The 23,904-nt window shown below is 42.5% G+C and overlaps 1 protein-coding gene across 1 annotated transcript in view; it reads left to right on the top strand.

The window, feature by feature from the left end:
* Positions 1–19,477, top strand: part of LOC137299558 (ADAMTS-like protein 5) — an 84,443-nt gene extending 64,966 nt beyond the window's left edge. The window contains exons 7-13 of the mRNA XM_067968385.1: positions 2,100–2,223; positions 3,909–3,992; positions 8,592–8,755; positions 10,985–11,201; positions 12,537–12,641; positions 16,623–16,694; positions 18,289–19,477. Coding sequence (XP_067824486.1) covers positions 2,100–2,223; positions 3,909–3,992; positions 8,592–8,755; positions 10,985–11,201; positions 12,537–12,641; positions 16,623–16,694; positions 18,289–18,596 — 1,074 coding nt within the window. The 3' untranslated portion in view covers positions 18,597–19,477. The remainder of the gene's footprint in view (positions 1–2,099; positions 2,224–3,908; positions 3,993–8,591; positions 8,756–10,984; positions 11,202–12,536; positions 12,642–16,622; positions 16,695–18,288) is intronic.
* Positions 19,478–23,904: the final 4,427 nt, after the last annotated feature.

Below are 23,904 nucleotides of genomic sequence, written 5' to 3' on the forward strand. Positions count from 1 at the left end.
GACAAGGTAATCTCACTCCACATTGCTTTGCAGTTAGTTTGGGTCTTAACACCTGGTTTACACTAAGTAGGTTTAGCATCGGTCTGAAACCTAAGCCACTCCACACTGAATTAACAGTGTCAAATTTATGCCTGATAATCGCTCCGGTGAAGCTTCTTGGGACATTTTACTACGTTAAAGGCGCTGTATAAATGCAAGTTGTTGGTGTTGTTGTGGTGTAAGTGCACCCTTAAGGGAGCAGCTTACAGAAAATGGATATATCCGTGGGTTATTTTTCTCATAGAACCAGTGAATCTCAAAGTAAGGTTTGCAGTTCATTGTGTGGAATTCTGTTTCCCTTTCTGAAGTGACAAATTTATTTGCCTGTGTTTATTACAATGGGCCTGAATTTACTGTCAGAATAACGGTGAGGCTAACAGTGCAAATCGGACAGCAACTTCAGCCGAGGGCAGGTGCAGAGTTAAACACAAAAATCCGGAAGTTGCTATCCGCGATGTGCCGTTTGCCATCAGCTTCGTGAAAATGACATCTCGCTGTCTGACTCATCGTTCAAATACATTGAACGGTGTGAAGTTCCTGTACCTACATGGCAGATACAAACTAACCTCACCACGGAAAGTCAGGGCTTGTCTTTTTCAGCTTACATACCCTTTTTAACAACGTGATAAGTCTTAATTACTGTCAAACTACCTCTCTGGCACTGAAAATTAATTTTTACAAGTGTGGAGTTTCATTCCTTCAGCTTTTAATTGTTGTTGGCGATTTTAAAAAAAATGTTTTAAATAAAACTTTACAAAATGTTTTTTTAACTTTTTCTTTCTGTCTCTTATCTCTCTCTCTCTCTTAATCCAATCTTTCTTTCCCTCTCTTTATTTTGTTTTCTGTACCTGATTTGACATTGAATTCACTATTCTAACTTACACTTCCTGGTTCAGACTCTGTGCTGTTCATTAACGATTCTTCAATCTGATTGCTTAAGGAGATACACTGTTGCTTGCCCTGTTCACACAGGTCCCAGATGCCCTGTAGAGGGCACCACCTCTAACTTCCAGCACAAAAGCTCATGGGAAGTATATGGGCAAAAGCAAGTCTAACGAATGGCAGGCACCGTTCGCTCGCCAGCTACTGTAAATTCTGGCTCATTATGTTTTACTACTTTTACATGAAAACATTTTATTGCTTGGTAAAATCCTTTAATACACATGATCAAAAAGCTTTAAACATTTTAATACAAAACTATTTTTTAAAGGGACTGCTAACTAATGTTCCAGTTACTTCCCTCTCCTCTCTTTAAGGCCTTCACTCACATTGAGGTACAGTTCTACAGGCCCGCACACCCCTCCTGTATCTCACTCAGGTGGCAATATGCAAGCCCAGGCAGTGAGATTCAGCAGGCTATTCAACCATTAAGGCAGCACAGCCAAAGCATAACGTGTCTTAACCAGGACTCACTGAACAGCAACCCAGGAAGCATGGCTGTTTTATTCCCCAAGGATGCGGAGGCCGGATTTATTTTGCCCTGGCTGAGAACAGCTAACTCTGCACAGACTGCAGTGGAGGGGCGGGGGTTCTGTGTGACTCAGTTCCACGCAAGGCAGTGTGATTTTAGCCATCAGGGGAGATCCTAAACTGGATTGAACCTGGAGCCCTTCCTGCTGCTGTCAGTTGTAGGGTTGATTCTGCCATCCCGTGCTTCCAGCGGGGAGGCGCACTCGAAGGGAGCACAGGTCGGAGCTAGGGCTACAACATGGTAGGCCCAATTCTCTCGCCTGCGCTCACTGTAAGCGTAGCTCCCTGCTGGAGATGCTGAATTAGCCCTTATCTGTGCTTTGCACTCTTCAATCAATGCTGAATACTGTATGAAACATAAACAGGAGGCTTTACACTGAGATGGTTGAGGGGGAAATCTGTTTCCTGTAAGTGAACCCTGTGCACAGAATAGGGAACAGACCCTTCAGAGTAACTGAGGCATGTATGAATCCCTCCCGACTGTCTCACCTTTTGTATAAGATTCTTTCACTGTTGACTAACTGTAACACTCAGCACTGGCGAGGTGAATCACTAGGTGTGTGTTTCTTTTTTTCTCTCCTGCTTTTCAGAAAGTAGGTTGTGACAGTGTCCTCGGGTCGAAGGCCAGAACGGATGTCTGCGGGGTATGCGGTGGGCGGAACAACACCTGCGTCCTAGTCCGGAGAGTCTACCGAGCAGCATTCCTCTCTTCTGGTGATTGCCCTGACATTCCCGATGGGTGAATGCCTTGACTAAAACCGAATCGGAATTCCCGTCGGCGCCAGTAGTCCGCGGTACACCGCGATGCCGCGAGCAGCGCGAAAGAGCTTGTGGGACACAAGAGTAACAGTGCAGACCTTTCCGCCAGAGTAAAAATAATTTTTTTTAAAAAGGCAAAACTGCATGATGCTGGCAATCTGAAATAAAAACAAAAAAGTGCTGGAAATGCACAGCAGGTCAGTCAACACCTGTACAGAGTATAAAGATACGCGATTGCATTACCCTTAAGGCCTAAACGCCATAACCGTTTCTCTTTACAGATGCTGACTGACCTGCTGAATGTTCCCAATATTTCTAGTTTTTCTTTCCACAAAAATACTGCCCTGATGCCGGATTTCTATTGATTATCAGAACTGATTAGCAGCCAATCATTAGTATCTCGGCCACTTAACTCTCATTACACTTTTCCAGAACAAATTGGCATTTGAAAAATTAGAAAAATGGACTCCATTTATTTTTAAATGACATAAAATGGCCCCTTTTCATATAATCTTACTGCCCTTTCAAATTTTACAACGGATAGATTAACCTCTGATTTATTAAGAGCTACATAATTTAACAATCTGTGTTTATGAATTTAAGCCGAGAGATGCCTGCCTGCAATATTTTCATACATACCTTTAACTTCCTCTTATCAAATACTTCTCTCTGCTATCTTAACAAAGGCAGTAACGTATTTAATATAAAAAAGTCTTTGTACAATCACCGGTTTGGGTGCCCCATTATGGAAAAGACACGAAGGCCATAGAGAGCGTTCAGGGTAGAATTCAACAGGATATAAGGAAAGACTTGAGATACTGGGATTAGTTCCACTGAAGCAAAGATGGCTACAGGGTGTTCAGAAAGAGATAATAGAGGTATTTTCAATTATGAAGGGTTTTGATAGGGCGAATAGTGAAAGACTATTTCCCTTGGTTAGGGAGTGAGTGATAAGGGGGTCATCAATTTAAAATTGTCACCAAGAGAGGTTGGGAGAAATTTCTTTACACAGAGGGTTGTTGGAGCATGAGATGCTTTGCTACAGGGAATGGTTGAGGGAGAGGCCATTGCATTTTCTAAGGGAAAATTGTATAAATATTTGAAGCAGAGGAAGTGTAGGACTATGTGGAGAGATCGGGGCAGTAGGATTAGTTTTAGATTGCTCTTGCAAAGAGCCAGCACAGACAAGATGTGCTGAATAGCCTCCTTCTGTGCTGTTAGCTTCTGTAGTTCTATTCTATGGTTTAATGGTTCTGTGGTTCTATTCTTTGGTTTCATGATTCTATGGGTCTATTTTATGGGTTTATGGTTCTATTCTGTGGTTCTATTTTATGGTTCTTTGGTTGTATTCTATGGTTTTATGGTTCTATTCTATGGTTCTGATCTATGGTTCTTTTCTATGATTCTATGATGTCCACAACAGGAATTTCCAGGTTTATTTTTAATAGTTGGATGTTTTGCACAGTTCTGTAAAATGCATGTTTAACACTTGTGTAATAAATCATCACTTATTGCATTTTTCTGGATTGGTAAAACTTCAAACCTCCAAAATAATGCACAGTATGATTTCTGAAGTCTCAGTGATGCATTTGGTAATTGGCACCAGGTAGTTAATGAGTATTTTTTCTAACTAATCTTAGGTTACTTTGGTTATAATAATGTGACTGTGATCCCAGCGGGAGCCACTAGCATCAAAGTTACGGACAACAGCAGGAACTACCTGGGTAAGTCAATCTCTAAATTACAAGAGTTCAAAGGTTACTGCAGCAGTACATGCCAAATTGGCTGCCAATTCCCCTGTGCTAAGTGAGCTGATTTCCGCCAGGGCTGTAATTCCAGTGTTGCAATTAGCTCCAGTAACCCTGGGCTAGGGAGGGGAGAATCACTTCCCCCAACCAAAGATAGGCTTGCTCTATCATGTCCGTGCACTAAATCCCTCCTGCTTGTGATGTCTCTTCCCACCTTCAAGAGCCTCATCGGAACCTACCACTTTAATCACACCTTCCGCCAACTCCGCTAAAGTCTCTCTGCTGATGCAATCCCTTTATGAAGCGCTTTGGTTCATTTCACTACGATGAAGGTGCTATATAAGGGTAAGGTGTATTTCTACAGTCATTTATAGTGGTTAAACTAATATGACATTTCCTTTCTGTCCAAGTAAATATCAGTGACCTAATTAATAATGGGAGTACATCATGCATTAAGGTTGTTATGTGATAAATAATTTGCGGTTGGGGACAACGTGATATTGTCAAGTGTGGTACAGGAACAGTGATACACCAGACAACAGGAAGTGTAATTTCCTCCCCTGAGGGACAAAATACTTGACTTCCCTATGCTACAAATGGACAATATTAGCATAAACAAGATTGAGAAACAAGCAATCCTGGGGCTTGAACTTGTGACCTTCTGGTTGGGAATGCAACACTCAGCCACATGAGCTATCAGACCACCAACTGGAGATAATGTTTTTTTTACAAAGCAGTAATTAGTGGTTTTGAAATACATATGATTAATAAGTCGAATTTCTTACTGCCGGAACAAAGGGACTGTTGTGAGTATATTACAGAGCTGTCAGTGAAATGCATTATCGTGTATTGTGAATCCCAGAGTCCAGCTCAGTTCCTCAGAAGTTCAGCAGATGCTTCTAAAAAAACACAAGGCTCAGAATTGGTAAACTCTGCTGTTTAGACTCATAAGAAGCCATAATAACACTCGCGTTTATAGCTGCCGAGGCCTTAAGCTCTGGAATTCCCTCCCTAAACCTCTCCACCTCTCTCTTCTCCTTTAAGACACTCCTTAAAACCTACTTCTTTGACCAAGCTTTTGGTCACCTGTCCTAATATCTCCTTATGTGGTTCTGTGTCAAATCTTGTTTTGATAATCGCCCCTGTGAAGCACCTTGGGACGTTTTACTACATTAAAGGCGCTATATAAATGCAAGTTGTTGTTATTGATAACTGTGATTGCATTAACTAGTTCCTAAGGTGTGTTAGTGTCGAACAGAAGAATTTTTTTTTAAATGACGAAACCCAAGTGAAAGACCAAGGCCCATAGTACAGGACACACCCAAGGTTGAAAAGAGGCAAGCAGATGAGATAAATCATAGAGATAGATGAGAGCAAGGTTATTTTTTTTTTAAACCTGTGGCTTGTAGGAGGAAGGAAAGAGTGAAGAAGATAAGGAGTTCTACAGTTTTGAGATTTTAGTTAAAGTAGGAGGAAGTGCGATGTGTCTTGATTTCAATGCAGATAAATATTTTATCTTTTTACTTCGTAGTTTTTACTTCATTGTGGTTCAAAAATATTTTAAAGCTGGGAGTCTTTTAAACTTGATCATGTGGTGGACAAAATATGATTTGGTGAATTTGCAATCCGGAACTCCCGGAGTGGGGGGAGCAGTGCTCACAGGGAGAGCAATGCAGGAAATCGCAGGCAAGCAGCCTCTGATTTTATGTCCATGGATGTAAAATCACAGCTCATGGCTACAGTTTCCCAGGGTGCATGCCCTACTGAGAGTACTGGATTGTAGAATCACCCCTTTAATGTAAACATTAGTTGGATGATATTTTTAAATTACTTCCTCGCCTCTCTGGCCGACATATCACAGGAATCAATGCTGGTGCACTGATCTATCTAGTCCTCTGCTGCCCTGAAGTAAATAATCCCACAAAGCATTTATAGAGATCGATAAAAGTTGCTTGTTTGTATTATTGGCCTCTGGTCTCTCTGCCTCCTGGGCAATCTCATTAGCTCTCCCCTTCTGATCTCTGTTTCTCAAAATAAACTGGCAAGGACCTTTCAGTCTATTACTAATTTTAAAACACTCACAAAGATCACAAAGCGACTACAGATGAAAGGGAGGCATTAGGCCTATATTGTTCATCCTTCAGACCCATTTATCTCACCCTTCAAACATCCCTCAACAAGCCGACATTATCTTTCAACTGTTAGTGCATTCTTCTAGGTTTTATATTATCATTCAACCATCTAAGGTGCTTTTATGTTATAGGAGTGCAGACAACGGGAGATGCCCAGATCCCCGCCATTGATTGCACTCCACAGTGAAACCGTCCCTATGCTTAGGGAACCAACATCATAGACCAATAAAAATGTGGATGCACAAATATGCTGTCAGGTTAAGGGGGGTTAATTTTGACTGCCTTCGCCTGGCGTTAATGGGGTGATAACAGCCTCAAAATGGGGTCGATAACCTTACCACCCCATTAACACCAACAATGCAGCCAGCTCCACTTTACAAGGGGCCTACCGCCGAGTGACCAAAGCGCCCGCCTGTTTCATGCTGCCTTTAATATTGAAATTGGGGCCCTATGACGTAAATAGTACCCCGATTGCCATTTTAGGTCGAAAGCGGGCAGAGCCAGCGCAGCGCAGGCTCCCACCAATTCCACAGGCAATGGAACCAATGTAAGTGTTGAATTAAGGATCGCTCACAAGTGATTGAACATTGGCCACCCGTTGTCAAGACCACAAAACATTCCCTTTGCTGTGTCAGTAACAATGAGCTAGAGTTTGAAGCAATTCCAGGTCCCTGCGTGCTATGGTGTAAGTATGGAATATTGTTTTCATTTACACTGGTATAAAATCCTGGATCTCCAATGTGGACTGGGAAAATACTGGCAATCCGAAAACATGAAAGGCTGTTCTTCCTCAGGGTTACTTAGCTAACTTGACAAGTGTCACATGTGGTCTTAATCGATTAGCTATCTCAGCCAATAGATTATTTCTTCTGTCCCATATTCCACATCAGTGGCTTCTAACAAGTTCTAACTTGGCAGACCGAGTGAGCTAAGCAATCAGATAACAGTAGATGGTGAAAGCATTTGGCGAGCGCTTGTCACTTGGGTTGTATTCCATGGAATTTAGAACATTAAGGGGTGATTTGATCGAAGTTTTCAAGATAGTATAGAGGAAATGACAGGGTAGATAGAGAGAAACTATTTCCGCTGGTTGGGGAGTCTCGGACTAGGGGGGGCATAGCCTAAAAATTAGAGCCAAGACTTTCAGGAGTGAATTTAGGAAACACTTCTACGTGCAAACGGCAGTTGATGCTAGCTCCATTGTTAATTTTAAATCTGAAATTGATAGACTTTTGTTAACCAAAGGTATTAAGGGATGTGGGGCTAAGGCAGGTATATGGAGTTAGGTCACGGATCAACCATGATCTCATTGAATGGCAGAACAGGCTCGAGGGGCTCCCTGTCCCTATTTTCCTTTGTTGTTATGGGGCATTAATGGATTTAGTGCATTTTCCAATAATTAAGTGCAAATGCAGTTGGGAAAAGTGCTTAAGACTTTGTTCCATAAACTGCAAATGTCAGATTTAGGGGGGGAAATGTTGATCATTAACATGCCATCTTCAGTAAGACTTACCTGGAAGCATGTACAGATTCCTCTTGTGTAAGTTGTTAGGTTAAAAAGGTTCTGGTGGGACAGACCTTTAGCTACAGAACTGGAACATTGGACTGCAGGCTGAGAAAGCAGAAGCAACAGCTTTATCCCACCTGACATTTGTATGTTGGGTACCCTTGGGCGGTGGGTTTCATCGATGTGACTGGAATCATCTGAAATGGAGGAAAAAACTTGTGGGAGGAGGTCTGGGCCGGGGGTGAGCTCTTTCTCGGTCAAGTGCTCCACCTTGTTAGTCTAAGAGATGACATTAGCGACTCCCATGGAAATGTCCACAGGTTGGACCATTCGCCCCTCCAGTTGTAGAATCAGGGGAACTATATCGCCTGAGAGGGAATCTGATAATTGAGTTTCAGTAACCTTCAAAATCCTAAAAATGTATATTAGAAAAATCTGTAAATCCTTCTCCCAAGTAAAATACCATTCAAGATATCAGCCTACATTTAGGACTGAGTGTGACATTTATATACTTTCCATTTTGGGCACCCACCAGCAGCCCAAGTACTCCCAGGTCAGCTCCAAAATGTCCAGATGTTGAGAAAAACTCTGCCTCATCTCCACCCTCAGAGGAGCACCCACTTTGTTGAAATTTCTCCATTTCCCACACCAGACATCCTATTGCCTCACTGAGAAGAAATTGCCAATTTAGTGCCCACATTAGGGGCAACTTTGTACTGCGGGCCAGTAATCAGCCTTGAATTTAATCCCATCAGTCTGCTCTTCATTTGAGTCCGGGTCCCACAGGCGTCTAACCCATTGCACTGCCCAGTCCCCCAGTGTGGCGTGTTAATGGTCAGTATACTAAGCTACCATTATGGACGATTGTGCTTTTGATTGCAGTGATTATGGGTGATTGCATTTTTGATTACAATGATTGTAATTTTCTGTCTCCAGCCTTAATAAATGGCAAGAATCACTATGTGATTAATGGGAACTGGGTTATAGACTGGCCCGGGGTATATGACGTCGCTGGTACCAAGGTGCACTACAAGCGCTCTGCTAACAACCGTGAGTCCATCGAGGCAGCAGGACCAACAGCAGAGGACCTCCATGTGATGGTACAAATCTTCATGTAAAAAGTGTGGTGATTATTTATCGTGGTAGAGTGATTTATTACACATCTGTCACTATTTGCACAGTTCCTACCAGTGGTATTTTCACAGTGGTGGAAGTAACAGTACAATTGTACACGTATGGAAGTGTGGCAGGCCTGCAGTCCCTTTGAGGTGGTGTCCTGCATGGCTTTCGAATCATTCCAGCTCCCCTGGTGACCACAGCAAAGCTTTCCCCAACTCACTAAAACTTCTAAAATTATCCTCTGCTGCCTTCATCAATTTACAATAAAAAAAATTGTTAACACAACATGTTTACTTGAAGTCAATGTTCTCTCAAGTTAGAGATTTGGTAATAAACCAATGCTGGTTCAATAGGTGAAAGGCAGAAAGCTTCTCAAACAAATGTCGTCTATTAAACCATACTTAGCCATTAAATTAGTGAATAGTTTCTCGGGCTGTAGATTCCTTCTGTTAACTATAACAAAATCATAAACACCTGTATGAAGAATGTGTACACAATCTTATTACAAATACTGAACAGAAGAAATCTTCCTCCAGGTTTGTCAGCATCCAGACACATGAGTACCTTATCTTTTTGAATCATAGAATCATACAGCACAGAAGGCTGCCATTCGGCCCATCGTGCCTGTGCCGGCTCTTTGAAAGAGCTACCCAATTAGTCCCACTCTCCTGCTCTTTCCCCATATCCCTGCAAAGATCTTAGTCATTGGCCTTGAAATAACGCAGTGCAAAGATTAGTACACAAAAGCTTAATGCATTCATATGAAACTCCTTCATCTATTGTTGTTCACTAAGTGACTGATCAAACTATACACCTGAGTCATTACCCCATTCTTGACCACTGCTGCAGTGTAAACCATCTCCCAATACCTTGCTAAATGGGGTGAAGTCACACTGTGCAAAATTAGCATGCAAGCACTTAATTCATTCCTGCTAATTTCCTCTGCCTGCTATTTTGATAGAGGCCCGTAAATAGCTTAAAACCTCCACTAAAATATCAGACAAAGAAACTTCATGCAAATTATTAAGCATCGGCACAGTAATATTGCAGTGTGACTTCACCCGATAATTATTAAGACATTGAGCTCAAGTCATGTGGATAATATGCCCCCTGTATACTGCACAGGTGGCTTGTGCTAAATTTCAGCTTTTGAAGTGAAATCTGTGAATAGATACAAAAGTTCCACTGGATAATAGGTTATCTGACTCCCTCCTTGCTTGCAGTCCCACAGAAGGATTTAAGAAAGTCCTTTCCACCCCTCTGTGGCTAAGAATTCTACAAATTCTATTATGCACCTTTTTCGCACAACCCAAAGGCACCTCCAGCAGATCAAAGGAAGATCATCAGTAACAATGTCTATGGAAAGTCAATGGGTTGGATTATCAGACTTTCACAACTAAAGGAGGAAAAATATAGATGCAATGGGCTAACTGGATGGAAAAATAACAAAAAAATTATTGGGTGAAATCACGCCATGCAATGTTATTGTAGGATTGTCAGCCATGGTTCAGTGGGTAGCACTCTTGCCTCTGAGATAGAAGGTTGTGGCTTCAAACTCCCACTCCAAGACTTGAGTGTAAAATCTAGGCTGACACTCCAGTACAGTTCTGAGGGAGCACTGCACTGTCAGAGGTACTGTCTTTCAGATGAGACGTTAATCCAAGGCGTTATCTGCCCTCTCAGGTGAATGTTAAAGATCCCATAGCACTATTTTCAAAGGAGAGCTTTCCCCTGATGTCCTGGCAATATTTATCCCTCAATCAACATCACTAAAACAGATTAACTGGTCATTTATCACATTGCTGTTTGTGGAACCTTGCTGTGCGCAAATTGGCTGCCATGTTTCCTACAACAGTGACTACACTTCAAAAAGTACTTAATTGTCTGTAAAGCCCTTTGGGACGTCCTGAGGTCATGAAAGGTGTCATATAAATGCAAGTCTTTCTTCTTTTTAATTTGCATGAAATTTCCTTTGTCCCATATTTTAATGGAGGCCTTAATCTATTAATGGACTTCCATCAAAGTCGCAGGCAAAGGAAGTTAATACAGAATAAAATTAAAATTTCCATGCTAATTTCACACAACGCAATTTCACCCCATTAGGGTAGGTCATGTGATCATTGCAATGCCATCCATTCTTAATCATGTAGAATACAGCTGTCACAAGGAGATCTAGCACTGGAACATGAAACGGTCAATGTATATTACAGGTTCTCCTACAAGAGGAAAACTCGGGTATTGAATACGAGTTCTGGCTTCCGAATGAGCGCTATAGTCATTACCAGGGTGGCCATAGTCCACTGAGGCAGCCAGAGACTGCTGTTATCGAGGCTGACCTTCCTCTCATCTATCTTCCCTGGGCACGGACCACCACCACAGCCTCCATCACCACCACCGCCACTACCAGAAAGCCAAATGTCTACCCAGGTATGTAGCTGGCATTTGTTTAAACCTACACAAATCGCTAGAATTTGAGTTTCCTATTTCAGGGGTATATTTTCCAATTAAGTTCTTCACTGCTTTTTAGGTCCCATCACACCACACGTTTTTTTTTTCTACACCTTGAGGCTAAGTGGTCAGCCTGCTGCCAGGTCTTTGCCACTGCTGCTCTTGAGGTTACCACCAGGAAGCGCACAAGAGCAGGCCTCCATTTTCTTTTCCCCTGCCTTCCTTGGCATCTTCCCTCACAACACATGGAATACTGTGCACAGTTCTGGTCTCCATATTATAAAAAGGATATAGAGGCATTAGAGAAGGTGCAAAAAAAGATTCACAAGAATGATACCAGAACTGAGGGGATATACTTATCAGGAAAGACTAATCAGGCTGGTGCTCTTTTCTCTAGAAAAGGGAAGGCTGAGGGGTGACCTGATAGAGGTCTTTAAGATAATGAAAGGGTTTGATAGGGTAGATGTAGAGAAGATGTTTCCACTTGCGGGGGAGTCCAAAACTAGAAGTCATTAATATAAGATAGTCACTAATAAATCCAATAGAGAATTCAGGAGAAACTTCTTTACCCAGAGAGTGGTTAGAATGTGGAACTCACCACCACAAAGAGTAGTTGAGGCGACTAGCATAGATGCATTTAAGGGAAAGCTAGATAAGCACACGAAGGAGAAAAGAATAGAAGGTTATGCTGAAAGGGGTAGATGAAGTAGAGAGGGAGGAGGCTTGTGTGGAGCATAAACACCGGCATAGACCAGTTAGACCAAATGGCCTGTTTCTGCCCTGTAAATTCAATGTAATTCTATGTAATGTACTAGCCGATCTCCTGTGGCGTTGCACACAGTGGGTCAAGGCCAGTTCTAGTCTTCAGGTGAAGTGGGATTAGGGGGGAAATTGGACTGGGGGTGCAGACCATAAGATTTTTCATAACAGGAACCAGCCACAACCAACTGTATGAAAGGCAATTGTGAGCATAACTCTGAAAATCACTAGTGGCACAAGAAATGCCTTGGAGAGTTTGTGCTAGGTTTCAAAGAGCATGACCAGAGCTTTCCTGAGGATTAATACGTGCTCCAACAACACCTGATTCAGTAAGTGATAGATAATTCTGTATTTCACCTTCTCTGCTCATGAGGGAGAGTTCCAGGCATCGACAGAGTTGGGGAGGTTACTGCATGGCAGGGTGGATGGAGAAACTGCCTTCACCACAGGCATTCCGTACCGACTCATTGGATTGATGCATGGCGTTACGGTTCTCGTGTTCCTGATCAAAACATAGATTTTTTTTTTATTTCCCCCTCCCCCCTCTCTCTTCAGGCTGGATTCACCCTACACAGAGACCACCAATGCATCCACATCAAGATAATCGTTTTCAAAATATATCACCAAGAGACACCATCCAGCACACCCACAATCAGCCCAGTGAGTACAAGCATCAAAGATACTGGAAGGGCCAGGCCCACTAAATTGGCCTTGTGTTTTTTTAAAAATCTGTTTATTTGCCTTTCCCAGGAAATTACACAGCTGTCGGATGTTGGAGGGGGGATGTTGGGAACCATGATGCGAAAGGCATCCTGACTGTGCGAGGAAAACTCAGTGGACTAGCTGGTCTTTTCCTGCCCACCTTCTTCATATGTTTTGAATATTTACAGGAAGGTGTAACAGGTGTCCTGAGATCTCTATACAGAGGATACTTGGGAGTGATTAAAAGGCAACAATTTAACGATGGAGGAAGGTTCAGATGGTGCAACAGTAAATGGAAAGACAGAACTTGCATTTATATGACGCCTTTTCAAATTCCTCGGGATGTCCCAAAGCACTTCACAGCCAGTGAATTACTTTTTGAAGTGCAGTTGCTGTTTTTATGCAGGCAAACACAGAAGCCAAAAAACTCCTGAACCCCAAGATCAGATTACAGCTTATAACTTTTGAAAAGTAACGTTGGGGATCGGGGGAGTGGTTTGTTCCATTTGGGTCTGTTTTAACACAAAAAGCAGCTGTCCCTGGGAACAACTCTGTATTACTGACGCTCCTCTCTTATAGATACAGAGGTGGATGGTGGGGGGGGTGAAACAAAACTTAGGGCACAAAATGGGCAATGGCGGATCGGTCGCCCCTAATACACCCCACCCAATTTCCATTGAAGTCAATGGACAGGAAAATCGAGCAGGGTGTATAACAGACGGCCAATCCACTACCATTCATTTTGAGGCCCCTGAAGTTGAATCTCACCTCCACGTGTTGCCGTGGCAATACAACTAGGCCGCAGTGGAATAAGGTTTTCTAATACCGTTGTTCTTCTGTTGCTGCAGATTTAAAATGGTGGTTATGACCGATGAGCAGAAATATTTCACTGCTTGCAAACTTTGTTAAATTAAAGGGATTATTTCCTATTGTTATCTTGGACTAAGGCTTTGCCTCTAAAGTCCTCTCGCCTGCAGGTCCACACGAGGCCTTCCCACCAGGTTACACTGCCTGTGCCACAGACTCAGCATCCACCACACCCATAGGCCAGAAAATGTCACAGCACCCTTCTTTGCCCCTTTTGCATACCATAATGAATCTCCTGCCTGCTTTAAATGGGAGCTTCAGACCTCCTCCCCCAAGCCCGACCGGAAGATCCCCTTAAACCAGTGGGAATCTGACAGAACGGAATTCTACCAGATTTCCCAACTTCTACCGTCCTGCTAGCATCCCAAATGAAGATAAAAATCGGCCGCCCAAGTGAAGGTGGGCTATTGATCTCAAGTGGCATCACAATCAAGCTTGATCTTATCCTCGCCCCAAAATCCATAAATATGCACTTTCCAGCATGGGTTACTGGATGGAGAAGGAGCCCCTGGCTGATTTGCCCCCATTCTAGCCCAGGGCACTACGACCAATGATAGATTCCCTACTGTTGCCATGGCTGAGATTAGCTAATTCAACACAGATCATGGGACCTTCCTGGTCCGTACGACTGTGCCTTTTACACCAAGTGGTGCCTTTTCCCATTACGCAATCAAGGGAGCAACCCCTGTGTTGGTTTGAGTTGCAATACTAGCTAAAATTTGACTCTGGCCATCATATGCACAACAAGATGCTCTACAGCTGAGCCATGTGAGGAGGCTGAATCTCACCTGAGAACTGAGATTCCTCGTTAACCTCACCTCCTATCATCTGGAGGATGAAATGCTGGTATTAACATTCATTCAGCAATCTATGACATGCTCCCCTCTCCCAGCCCCTAAGGTAGATTGATGTGTGCTGACAATGATGGAAGTAGAGCTGGAAAGAAATCCCAGTTGATCTGCATCAGACCAGACTGTGGTATCGCAAACAAGCTTCAATGTACACTGATCCTGTCCAGCACTCCTCACCTCCTATTGAATGCGGTAATGATATCTGCACCATAATCTTTCCCTTCCTTTCCCCCACTTCACCCACAGTCCTAATGAATCCACTCACAGATGAGCTTTAATGATCAACAATCCCTGGCAAAAAAAAAATTAGTAGCGAAATTTCAGGAAAATGGTTCGTTACTGATGGATTTTTAAAAATTTATTTTCTATGTGCATCTTAATTTTTCTAGATTTGGGAAAACATATTTGACAAGTAACAGAGCAGAAAGCCTCTTGGGTTGAAATCATGTTGTGTGATATCAATTACAAACACATTAAATCTTTCCTTTTAAACACATTAATAAATTAGCTAAAATAACTGAGAAAGGAATTCCACACAAACTCGGGGGAAGTCTCTTCCCTCCAATAAGGGAATCTAAAACAGGGGGTGGAGGGGAGACATAACTTTAAAATTGGAACTAAGCCAGGGAGAAATGAATGCAGAAAGCATTTCTTCGCACAAAGTGTTATGAGAATGTGAAATGCACTGCTCCAGAAGGCCACAGATGCATTATCAATAGAGGTATTTAAAAGGGAGATTGATAGCTATTAGGGAAGTAAGGGTATTAATGAGAAACAGAGGCACGGTGCTTTAATTCTATCCCTGACCTATGCTCCCTGCGGGTACTGCTCCCTGCTGGGACCACAGGATCAAGGAAATACCGAAACAAAGAAAAGGCATGAATTGGGATGGCTGTGCTGGTTTGAAGGGCCAAATGGCCTGCCCGCGTTCCTATGAACACATTAACATGTTTGTTCCAAACATGGGACAGCATGATTTCAACCAACTAAAATATTCTAGTCAGCTCTACGAAGTGGATTTTCAACAACCAAGTAAGTATTCCGATATTCATTGAATAGACTTGAGATGCCTTTCATGGTACAACTGTTTTTGTTGCTCAAATATTCGGAGGAATAGCCAAGTACAGAGTCTCTTGTTTGCGATTTGTAGCAAATTTATAAACAAGCTCTTTATTAACAGTTTCTCTACAAATGGCAGCCACACGCTCTCCCACCCAGGACTGAAGCATCCATTTTGTTTTCTCCCCTCCCCCCGAAGCACAAGACTGAATTGCATTTATTTTTAAGGGTGAAAAGACCACAATGGCCATTGAGTACAGGGTCCATGTTTTGTGTTTGCAAAGAGAAAAATAACGCATGTAACAGCACTGGTTTTCTACTATCGAGGCAACATTATTCCTCGGCATGGAACCAAAACACTATTTGCCATGGAAATCCTTACAATACGTGTGTTAATGGTACAATCTAACGTGATTAAAATCTCACCAGCAGTAACATGTCTACACAAAAAATACTTCCAACAGTCAAAACACATTCCTTCGTCTGTCCGCTTTGACAGCGTTGGGAGATCTGCATCCCAGTGAGCGAGCTTCCTGTCAGCTGCTGAACGGTTAGTATCTAGAAAAAAATAATGAACGTTGAACCGCCTGTCATCTCCCTTCTGCGTTTCTCTCTCTCTCCCTCTCTCACTCCCAGCCCAGTGCTCTCCGGGGGTGACTTGCTGCCTCACCAAACATTAGGGTCTCCACAATAACTACAAGGAGACACCGGGGGAGAAGGAAAGAGAAAAAGGGGGAGAGGGAGGACGGGAGGGAAAGGGTGCGTTCCACATATCTGTTGGGTCGAGAGATTACCAGCGTACAGGAGAGGAGGTGGAGAAACACATCCCATGGTTCCTCAACTCCTTCCCCCATCTAACCAGTCCCACTGAGAAGATTCAGCGGAGCTGACCCAGGAAAGGGGGATTATTTTTTTTAAAAACAGACTATAAATGTTCCTCTTTTTCCCATCTGGAGTTAAGGAAAGCTGAACATGTGCAAACAACATCCATTCTCTGACAGTCCAATAAACCTTCCCTCCTTTCAGCAGGGAGACGTTTCATTACTTGGTGCCTGAGCAAAAGCTCCTTCTAATAGATGGTATGCATTAACTGGCATGTAGAACAGCACGGAGATAAACAGGTCTGATGCATGGAAGTAATTGCTGTCTATCTCTGATCTAGGTTACTGTAGAAAGTGTAAGAAGTCAAAAGGAAAATCCCAAAGGATTCAACAGTACTGCCAGAAAGACTTTGGTAAGACATCAATAAAACATAAAACCATTACTTTAAAAGTAATGGGAACAAGATATATCAATTTATTTTTTGGACCTATTAAGAGCACTGGTTCCAATTTGCAACAACATCACTGTACTGCAAATTGTTTCATGTTTGTTTTTGTAGCAAAGGTCAGCTCTATAGGGTGAATTCACTGATCGCAGCATGAAGCCATGCCTAAAGGGAACACAGGTTGGAGGATTGTTTTGGCCTTATCTGTGCTCTGTGCTCCCTTTGAGTGGGGCTCCTCGCCAGACTGCGGGATCAGTGAGAATTTACCTTTCTGTGTCAGAGGAACAAAAAGAAAAGCAAAAAAAAAAATCTCCTCGATGGGTAAATAGATTACACAAAAGCCACACAGACAAAGAAAGTTCCACGATCAACCCTAGCTTGTGCTAATCTCAGCTAGGGTGACAGTAAGGTTCCTGCAATTAGCCTCAGTGCCCTAGTTAGGGGAAGAAAATCGGCCAGGGTAGCCACTCTTGATCACTACTCAGTGCAGCCTGCAAGTTGTGCGTGTTGGACATTGGATTCGCATTCAGCCAGGTTTGGATGTGATGCCCTCCACGGTTGAATACTCAGCTGACACTCACTTGCCTTTTATCATGTATGGACTTCACTCCAGTGCCATCCATTGTAAAGACATTTAACTTTACACTGTGGCAATAAGTAACAAACTGTTTTCATAACTCCCGCCACTGACCTCTGCCCTCGGCCCTGGTGTCCTGCCACTTAATGAGTTAATAATGGGTCCACACAATGGAGCTCATGGAGTTGACCGAGCTACAAATAAAATTTGAGCACCTTCATACTAGATAAGGCGCCAAAAAGGCATTTGTAGCAACAATGGAGTGCACAGGAACATTTGGAATATACAGAATTAATTCTATCCACCCAAACTAACCCACGCTACTGAAATTAGGCAATGGTCAAGCCATTTCAACAGGAAGGGAGGGAAAACTGCAAGATCAGTCCCTGGTCCTCTAATGTTCCTCCTATCTCTCTGGATGGAACAGCATGGGCAAATAAAGGAAGAACTTGCATTTACATAGCACCACATCACATCCTCAAGCATCCCACAGTGCTTCATGGCCAATTAATTATTTTTTGAAGTCTAGTCACTGTTTTTAGATGGGAAAACGCAGCAACAAATTTAAGCACAGCAAAGTCTCACAAACATAAATAATGAATGATTAGATAATCTGTTTTGGTGATGTTGGTTGCGGGATGAATTTTGGCCAAGACACCAGGAGAAATCCCTGCTCTTCTTTGAATAATGCCATGGGATCTTTAACGCCTTCTCGAACAGGCATACCGGGAATCAATTTAACGTCTCATCCAAAAGATGGCACCTCCGAAAATGCATGGAATGTCAGGCTTGACCCATGAACTCAAAGGTAAGAATGTTACCAACTGAGTTAAGCAGAGGCCTGGTAACAACCTGTCCACTTGGCCATGGAAATTATATGGCCCTGGGAGACATAAGGAAGGGAATATGGGAAAAAATAAATTGCCAGAAAAAAAACTACTCCTACTTTATTCCACAAATGTTTCTCCTTTCCGTTCTCACCAGTGTTTCGTGGAAGAATCCTCGGAAAGAGAATTGTGGGGTCAGAGACACGATATGACGTACAAATCAAGCAAACATACAAGAACCAATACCCCATAGTCCACAGGGAATACATCTGGGTGCCAAACACGTGTGACTGTCCGTACCTTCTAGAGAAACGAGAGTACATCATGATGGCAAGGCGACACGTGAACTTTGAGCAGACGCTGAACCGAATCCTGCTGGAGCACAACAGCTTCGTCAGGCTCTGGCAGCCAAAGGAAGACTTGATGCTGCGAGACATGGACAAATATTGTCATCGGTACTCATAAAGGGAAGTCTATCATGACGCAAGCATTTTACAGCCTTGTCCTATATTGGATAGTATTTGGGAAGAGCTCGTAACATTGTGTAGGAAAACTCTCATCATTCCATTGGTTACATATAAACTTCCTGTTAACCAACTACTCAAAGCCTATATTAAGTACCTCTTTCTAAGCCACCAAGAGCAGTCACTGGAAGATGTTATTTGATGATGACTCTGTGGGTCAAGGCAAAAATATGTCGCACTGAATTATTGGAAATGAGTTAATATGGCTGCTTTGTCCATGCTCAGTTGAAGTGAAACAAAGGAATTTGTCATATAGGAAAGAGCTATTGGGAGCTTTCTGAAGTTTATATGTGGTCAGTCTTGACCAACAGTATCTGGTTTTGTTGTAAGGAATGTTCTCTATGATGAACTATTCGATGTGCATGGTGCCACTATGCCCAAGATTGTTGATAGCGGCAGAAGCTGTATATTCAAGGAACCAGCCAACCCAATATTACACCTTGTGACTGGAGCACAATGACAGTACATCTGCTACATCCCTGAAAAGAAATGCACTTAATTGTTTTCTTCCCACGTATTTGGGGCATCCATTTCCCAAAGGATGCTCCCAGTTTTGGACAGTGTTACATTGCATGAATCCCATATTCTGTAAGGACTGTCAGTTTGTATTATACCTGGCATGTTCTGAATTTTGGGCGATGTATTGTACTGATGAAACCCTGGGTCAGTTCTTTTATTTCAGTTTTTTAAATACATGTATTAAGTACCTCACTAGTATACTAAAGCTAATCACTTTGCATGGTACATGATGAATCTAAGCATCAAAGACATTTTAAAATATTTTATTGTACACACTCAGTCATTAAAATTGACAAACATTAATTATCTTAAATCATTTACCTCTGACTTTCACATACACTCAACCATTGAAGACATATTGAATATCTACTAAAAGTAAAGTTACAAAAGGATCTTATCGTGCTATATAGAATATCCTTCACAACCAGATCAAAGACCTGCATCGGTAAGTGTCTCTAATGAAAACTTAACAATGGAAACCGGTAATAAAGGAGAGGATTTGAAAGTTGTGATTTAAAATAACCATTAAAGGAGCAATTTATGGTAGCTGTAGGTGCTACTTATTTAGCAATTCTTCAATTGCTTGTAAGACATTTAACTTTTCCGTAACAGTTTATGCAAACATCAGATAAGCAGGATCAGATGTCACCGACATTAGTAAAAAAAATGATACCCCTTGTCATATGATTAGTGCCAGAGTGATAGTGGCAGTGAAGAATGCTTAACATTGGATGAATGGACAGCATACAAAGAGATATGCAGAAAAGTATATTAAAAATATTAAGGCTGAAGAAGAGGAGAGGGCAGAATGCAGGAAGAAAATGGAGTAGGACATAAAGCAGAGATCGACACCGGCAAAGAGCAGATCATGAGATCCAACATGTATCAGTCTGGAAACCAAGTGATCACTGCTAGGTCAACTGGGAAGTGTGACTAAAGGAAGAGCAAGATGATAGGATTATAGGCGCACTGACAGGGGCAGCTAAAGTGACTTTGCGTGTCACAGCTGATAGATTCCTAGTAAAGGTAGGAGCCCTCGGATACTCTAGTCAGGGCTGGCTGCCATTTTGAACGGAGCTTGCCAGAGCAGAATGTATTCTCACCTGCCTACAAACTGAGGGGGAAGATTTAGTCTGGTGGTGAAATGGGAAATGCTTTTATGATTTTGCTGCAAGTAACAAACAGAGGAAATCTGTTCCCCAGCCCATTCCCAAGGTAGAGCTGCATGGTACAATGACAGCCCCAGCAGCTTGCATATTGCATTAGTCACTCAAGCTGAACCTGGAGGCAGGACAACAACAACAGAAACCTGCATTTATATAGCGCCTTTAACATAGTAAAACGTCCCAAGGCGCTTCAGAGGAGCGTTATCAAACAAAATTTGACACCGAGCCACGTAAGGAGATATTAGGACAGGTGACCAAAAGCTTGGTCAAAGAGGTACAATTCAAGGAGGACAGAGAGGTAGAGAGGCGGAGAGGTTTAGGGAGGGAATTCCAGAGCTTAAGGCCTAAGCAACTGAAGGCACGACCACCAGTGATGGAGCGATGAAAATTGGGGATGCGCATGAGACCAGAATTGGAGGAGCACAGAGACCTCAGAGGGTTGTAGGACTGGAAGAGGTTACAGAGATAGGAAGGGGCGAGGCCGTGGATGGATTTGAAAACAAGGATGAGAATTTTAAAATCGAGGCATTGCCGGACCGCACATCTTATTTGTAAGATTCCTGCTGCTTGTCCAGTTAGGGCCACCTAATATTTACCTATTAGGCTTTGGCCTGCAGGGCAGACCATACTCTGACCTGCCTTCTAGTCAATCGCAAAGAACTGACTTTGTGACATTCAAAACAACTGCAGAAGATTCTTGGCCACAATTATTATTTCCCTTATTTCTCACTGGAGTGGAAAGTGACAATTACAGGGTGCATTCCAATTTAAATTGAGAAGAGATGAAGAAAATGCAGGAGATACACTGGAAAACCTCAAGAAAAGTGTAAAGAGATTGACTGAGAAAACATGAGGGGCACCAAAGAGAAATAGTCGAAATATAAGTAGAGAGAAAAGATTAGCAGAGGAGAGACAATCAAAGACAGCAGAGCTAGAATGGAAGAGCAACAAAGTGAGTTGCAAATGTTTGAAAGTTATCTTTCTCTACAGTGAGTACTTTTACCATGTACTTCCTTAGTCATTTACCTGTGTGCTCACACCCTATAATTAAAAATATCTTAATAGCTTAATTGTTAGAGTCAGTGCATTCTGACTTACGTGGATATAGGAAAAGTATCAAAAAGTAGGAAAATGTACGGCAGTGAAAATAATTTCTGGTCCACAGGAAATGCCTGCACATGAATTGTCAATTAATTCCTGTGGTTGCTACTGATTTCAGAAGCAAATGAGGGAAGATTTCTTTTTGATCAGTATTTCTAGTGCAATCGTAAATGCATTCCCAAAGAATATTGTTGGAAATGTTGAGCAGGGATAATCTTCCCCATGTTTGTTTACAGTGTTGCTATTGTAACCAGAAGAAATCATCCACAGATATGGGAATACCGACAGAAATGATGCCGTTGCCCTCAAAGGATTAATAAAAGTGGGTATTTTCTTGTTACAACAAGGGGAAATTTCCACTCTGTCATAAACACATTTCCTTATTGACAACTTCTCTATCAGCTCAATTAGTGGAAAGCTCCCTCCAATATTCCTCAAAATTACAAGCATGAAGACAATCACAGGAACCCTCTCTGTATCCAAAAAACACTCGACTCGCAAGAAGCCTGAATATACAAACGACAGATAGAATTACTGAAGTTAAACAAAGTATATAGCCAGAAAACGAAAATTGGACGTTAAACTTGGATTTCTAGGTATCTGTGTTTCTTCAACTTTAATTACTAAGGGTAAGTTAGGAAATGCAGCCAAAAATCTTTTTTTGTTTGTTTTTGAAGCTATTATACAATAAAAGGGAGAATTTGCTTCTACCGAATGTGCTTCAAATCATTTTAGCAAAATTATGCTACAATGCAATGGAAGATTTGTAGTCAGTTTGAGGACATTAATCTGCTCAGTTTGGTCAAGAATGATCTCAGACATGTGTCTCTGTTTATCTTTTTAAAGCGATTTGTCACACCTAGCTAGAAATAATCTAAACTGGGCTAAATTCAAGCGACAGGAGTTTCCTCAGGCAATTCACCCAATTGGCCACCATAACTTCGGCAGAAGATAAGCAGAAACACTGGATAGATGGGGTTTCTGCCAATCTTACGTCAAAGGTGCACACACACACAGACAGGCATACAGACGTACACACACGGACGAACACACACACACAGGCGTACAGACACAGACACACACACGCACACACAGACAGGCATACAGACATACACACACGGACGAACACACACACACACAGGCGTACAGACACACACATGCCTTTTCTCACACAGTTAATAGATTTCTTGTACCTCACAAACCTAAACCCAACGACATTGAAGAAGTTTGAGCAGGGACACGATCCGTGCCTTCAACATGCTGAGTGGTAATGATGATGTAGATGTAAGCAGTCTACATAAATCAGACTGTGAGCACAGAACTAGCGGACACAGGTTCAGAATTAACAAACCTCCTGTAAGACAGGTGGCATGAAGAAAGCACAGAGTAATGCACACATGCTATATGCCCCTGGCCAGAATAGTTGAGGCTAGGATGACAAAAGGGGAGTTGCATCGATATCGGTCAGAGAGGAGCCACGCCATTCCGACAGTGGAAAAGAGGCCCTGGATGCGCCCAACAAAACTTCTCGTTTTGTGTTCCTGGTAGAGCAAATGAACCTGTTTTGGAAAAGGTGTGGAGCCCCCTCAAGGCCCTCAGCAGGATTCATGCCATCTCTTAGCTCTCAGCTGGTATGATTTCCCCTGAGGCCTCATAACAGTAGAATGAATGGTATTTCTCAGGGCAGCCCAGGAACTTACCCTTTCACACCTTCTTGACATGGGTAGAAGATTTGCCCACGCCCCTCTCCCATCCCCTGGAATTTAAAGGGGCAGTGTAAACAGGGTGGAATCCTAATGTAACCAGGTTCAGCCCCAAATTTCTGGCCCCCTCAAACGGAAAATGTTCCTTCCTGCCCTCGTTGACCAAGAATTTTGAGGCCTATCTGTAGCCTCAAGACTCCATGGTACACATCTAAATGATCCATGAGAACAAAAAAGCTTGGACACTCTTGAAGTATGCTAAAGAAACATAGAAAATAGGAGCAGGAGTAGGCCATTTGGCCCTTCGAGCCTGCTGTGCCATTCAATATGATCATGGCTGATCCTGTACCTCAATACCATATTCCCGCTCTCTCCCTATACCCCTTGATGCCTTTTGTATCTAGAAATCTATCGATCTCCTTCTTAAATATATTCAGTGACTTGGCCTCCACAGCCTTCTGTGGTAGAGAATTCCACAGGTCCACCACCATCTGAGTGAAGAAATTTCTCCTCATCTCAATCCTAAATGTCCTACCCCGTATCTTGAGACTGTGACCCCTCGTTCTAGGATACAAGGATTCATGTGTTGTTGGGATTGTTGGGGGTGGGGGAAGGGGAAGGGTTGAGGATTGTTAGTTTATAGGTCAGCGGGCCTGGAGTGAATAGCGGAGATGTGATAATGGATGCATTTTATGGATTTTGCATGACTAATTTTGGGGATGGGGAGTATTTATGGAGAGCGTTCCCTCAACTTTCCATG

The sequence above is a fragment of the Heptranchias perlo genome, chromosome 29 (assembly GCF_035084215.1).
Source record: "Heptranchias perlo isolate sHepPer1 chromosome 29, sHepPer1.hap1, whole genome shotgun sequence".
NCBI classification, from domain to species: domain Eukaryota; kingdom Metazoa; phylum Chordata; class Chondrichthyes; order Hexanchiformes; family Hexanchidae; genus Heptranchias; species Heptranchias perlo.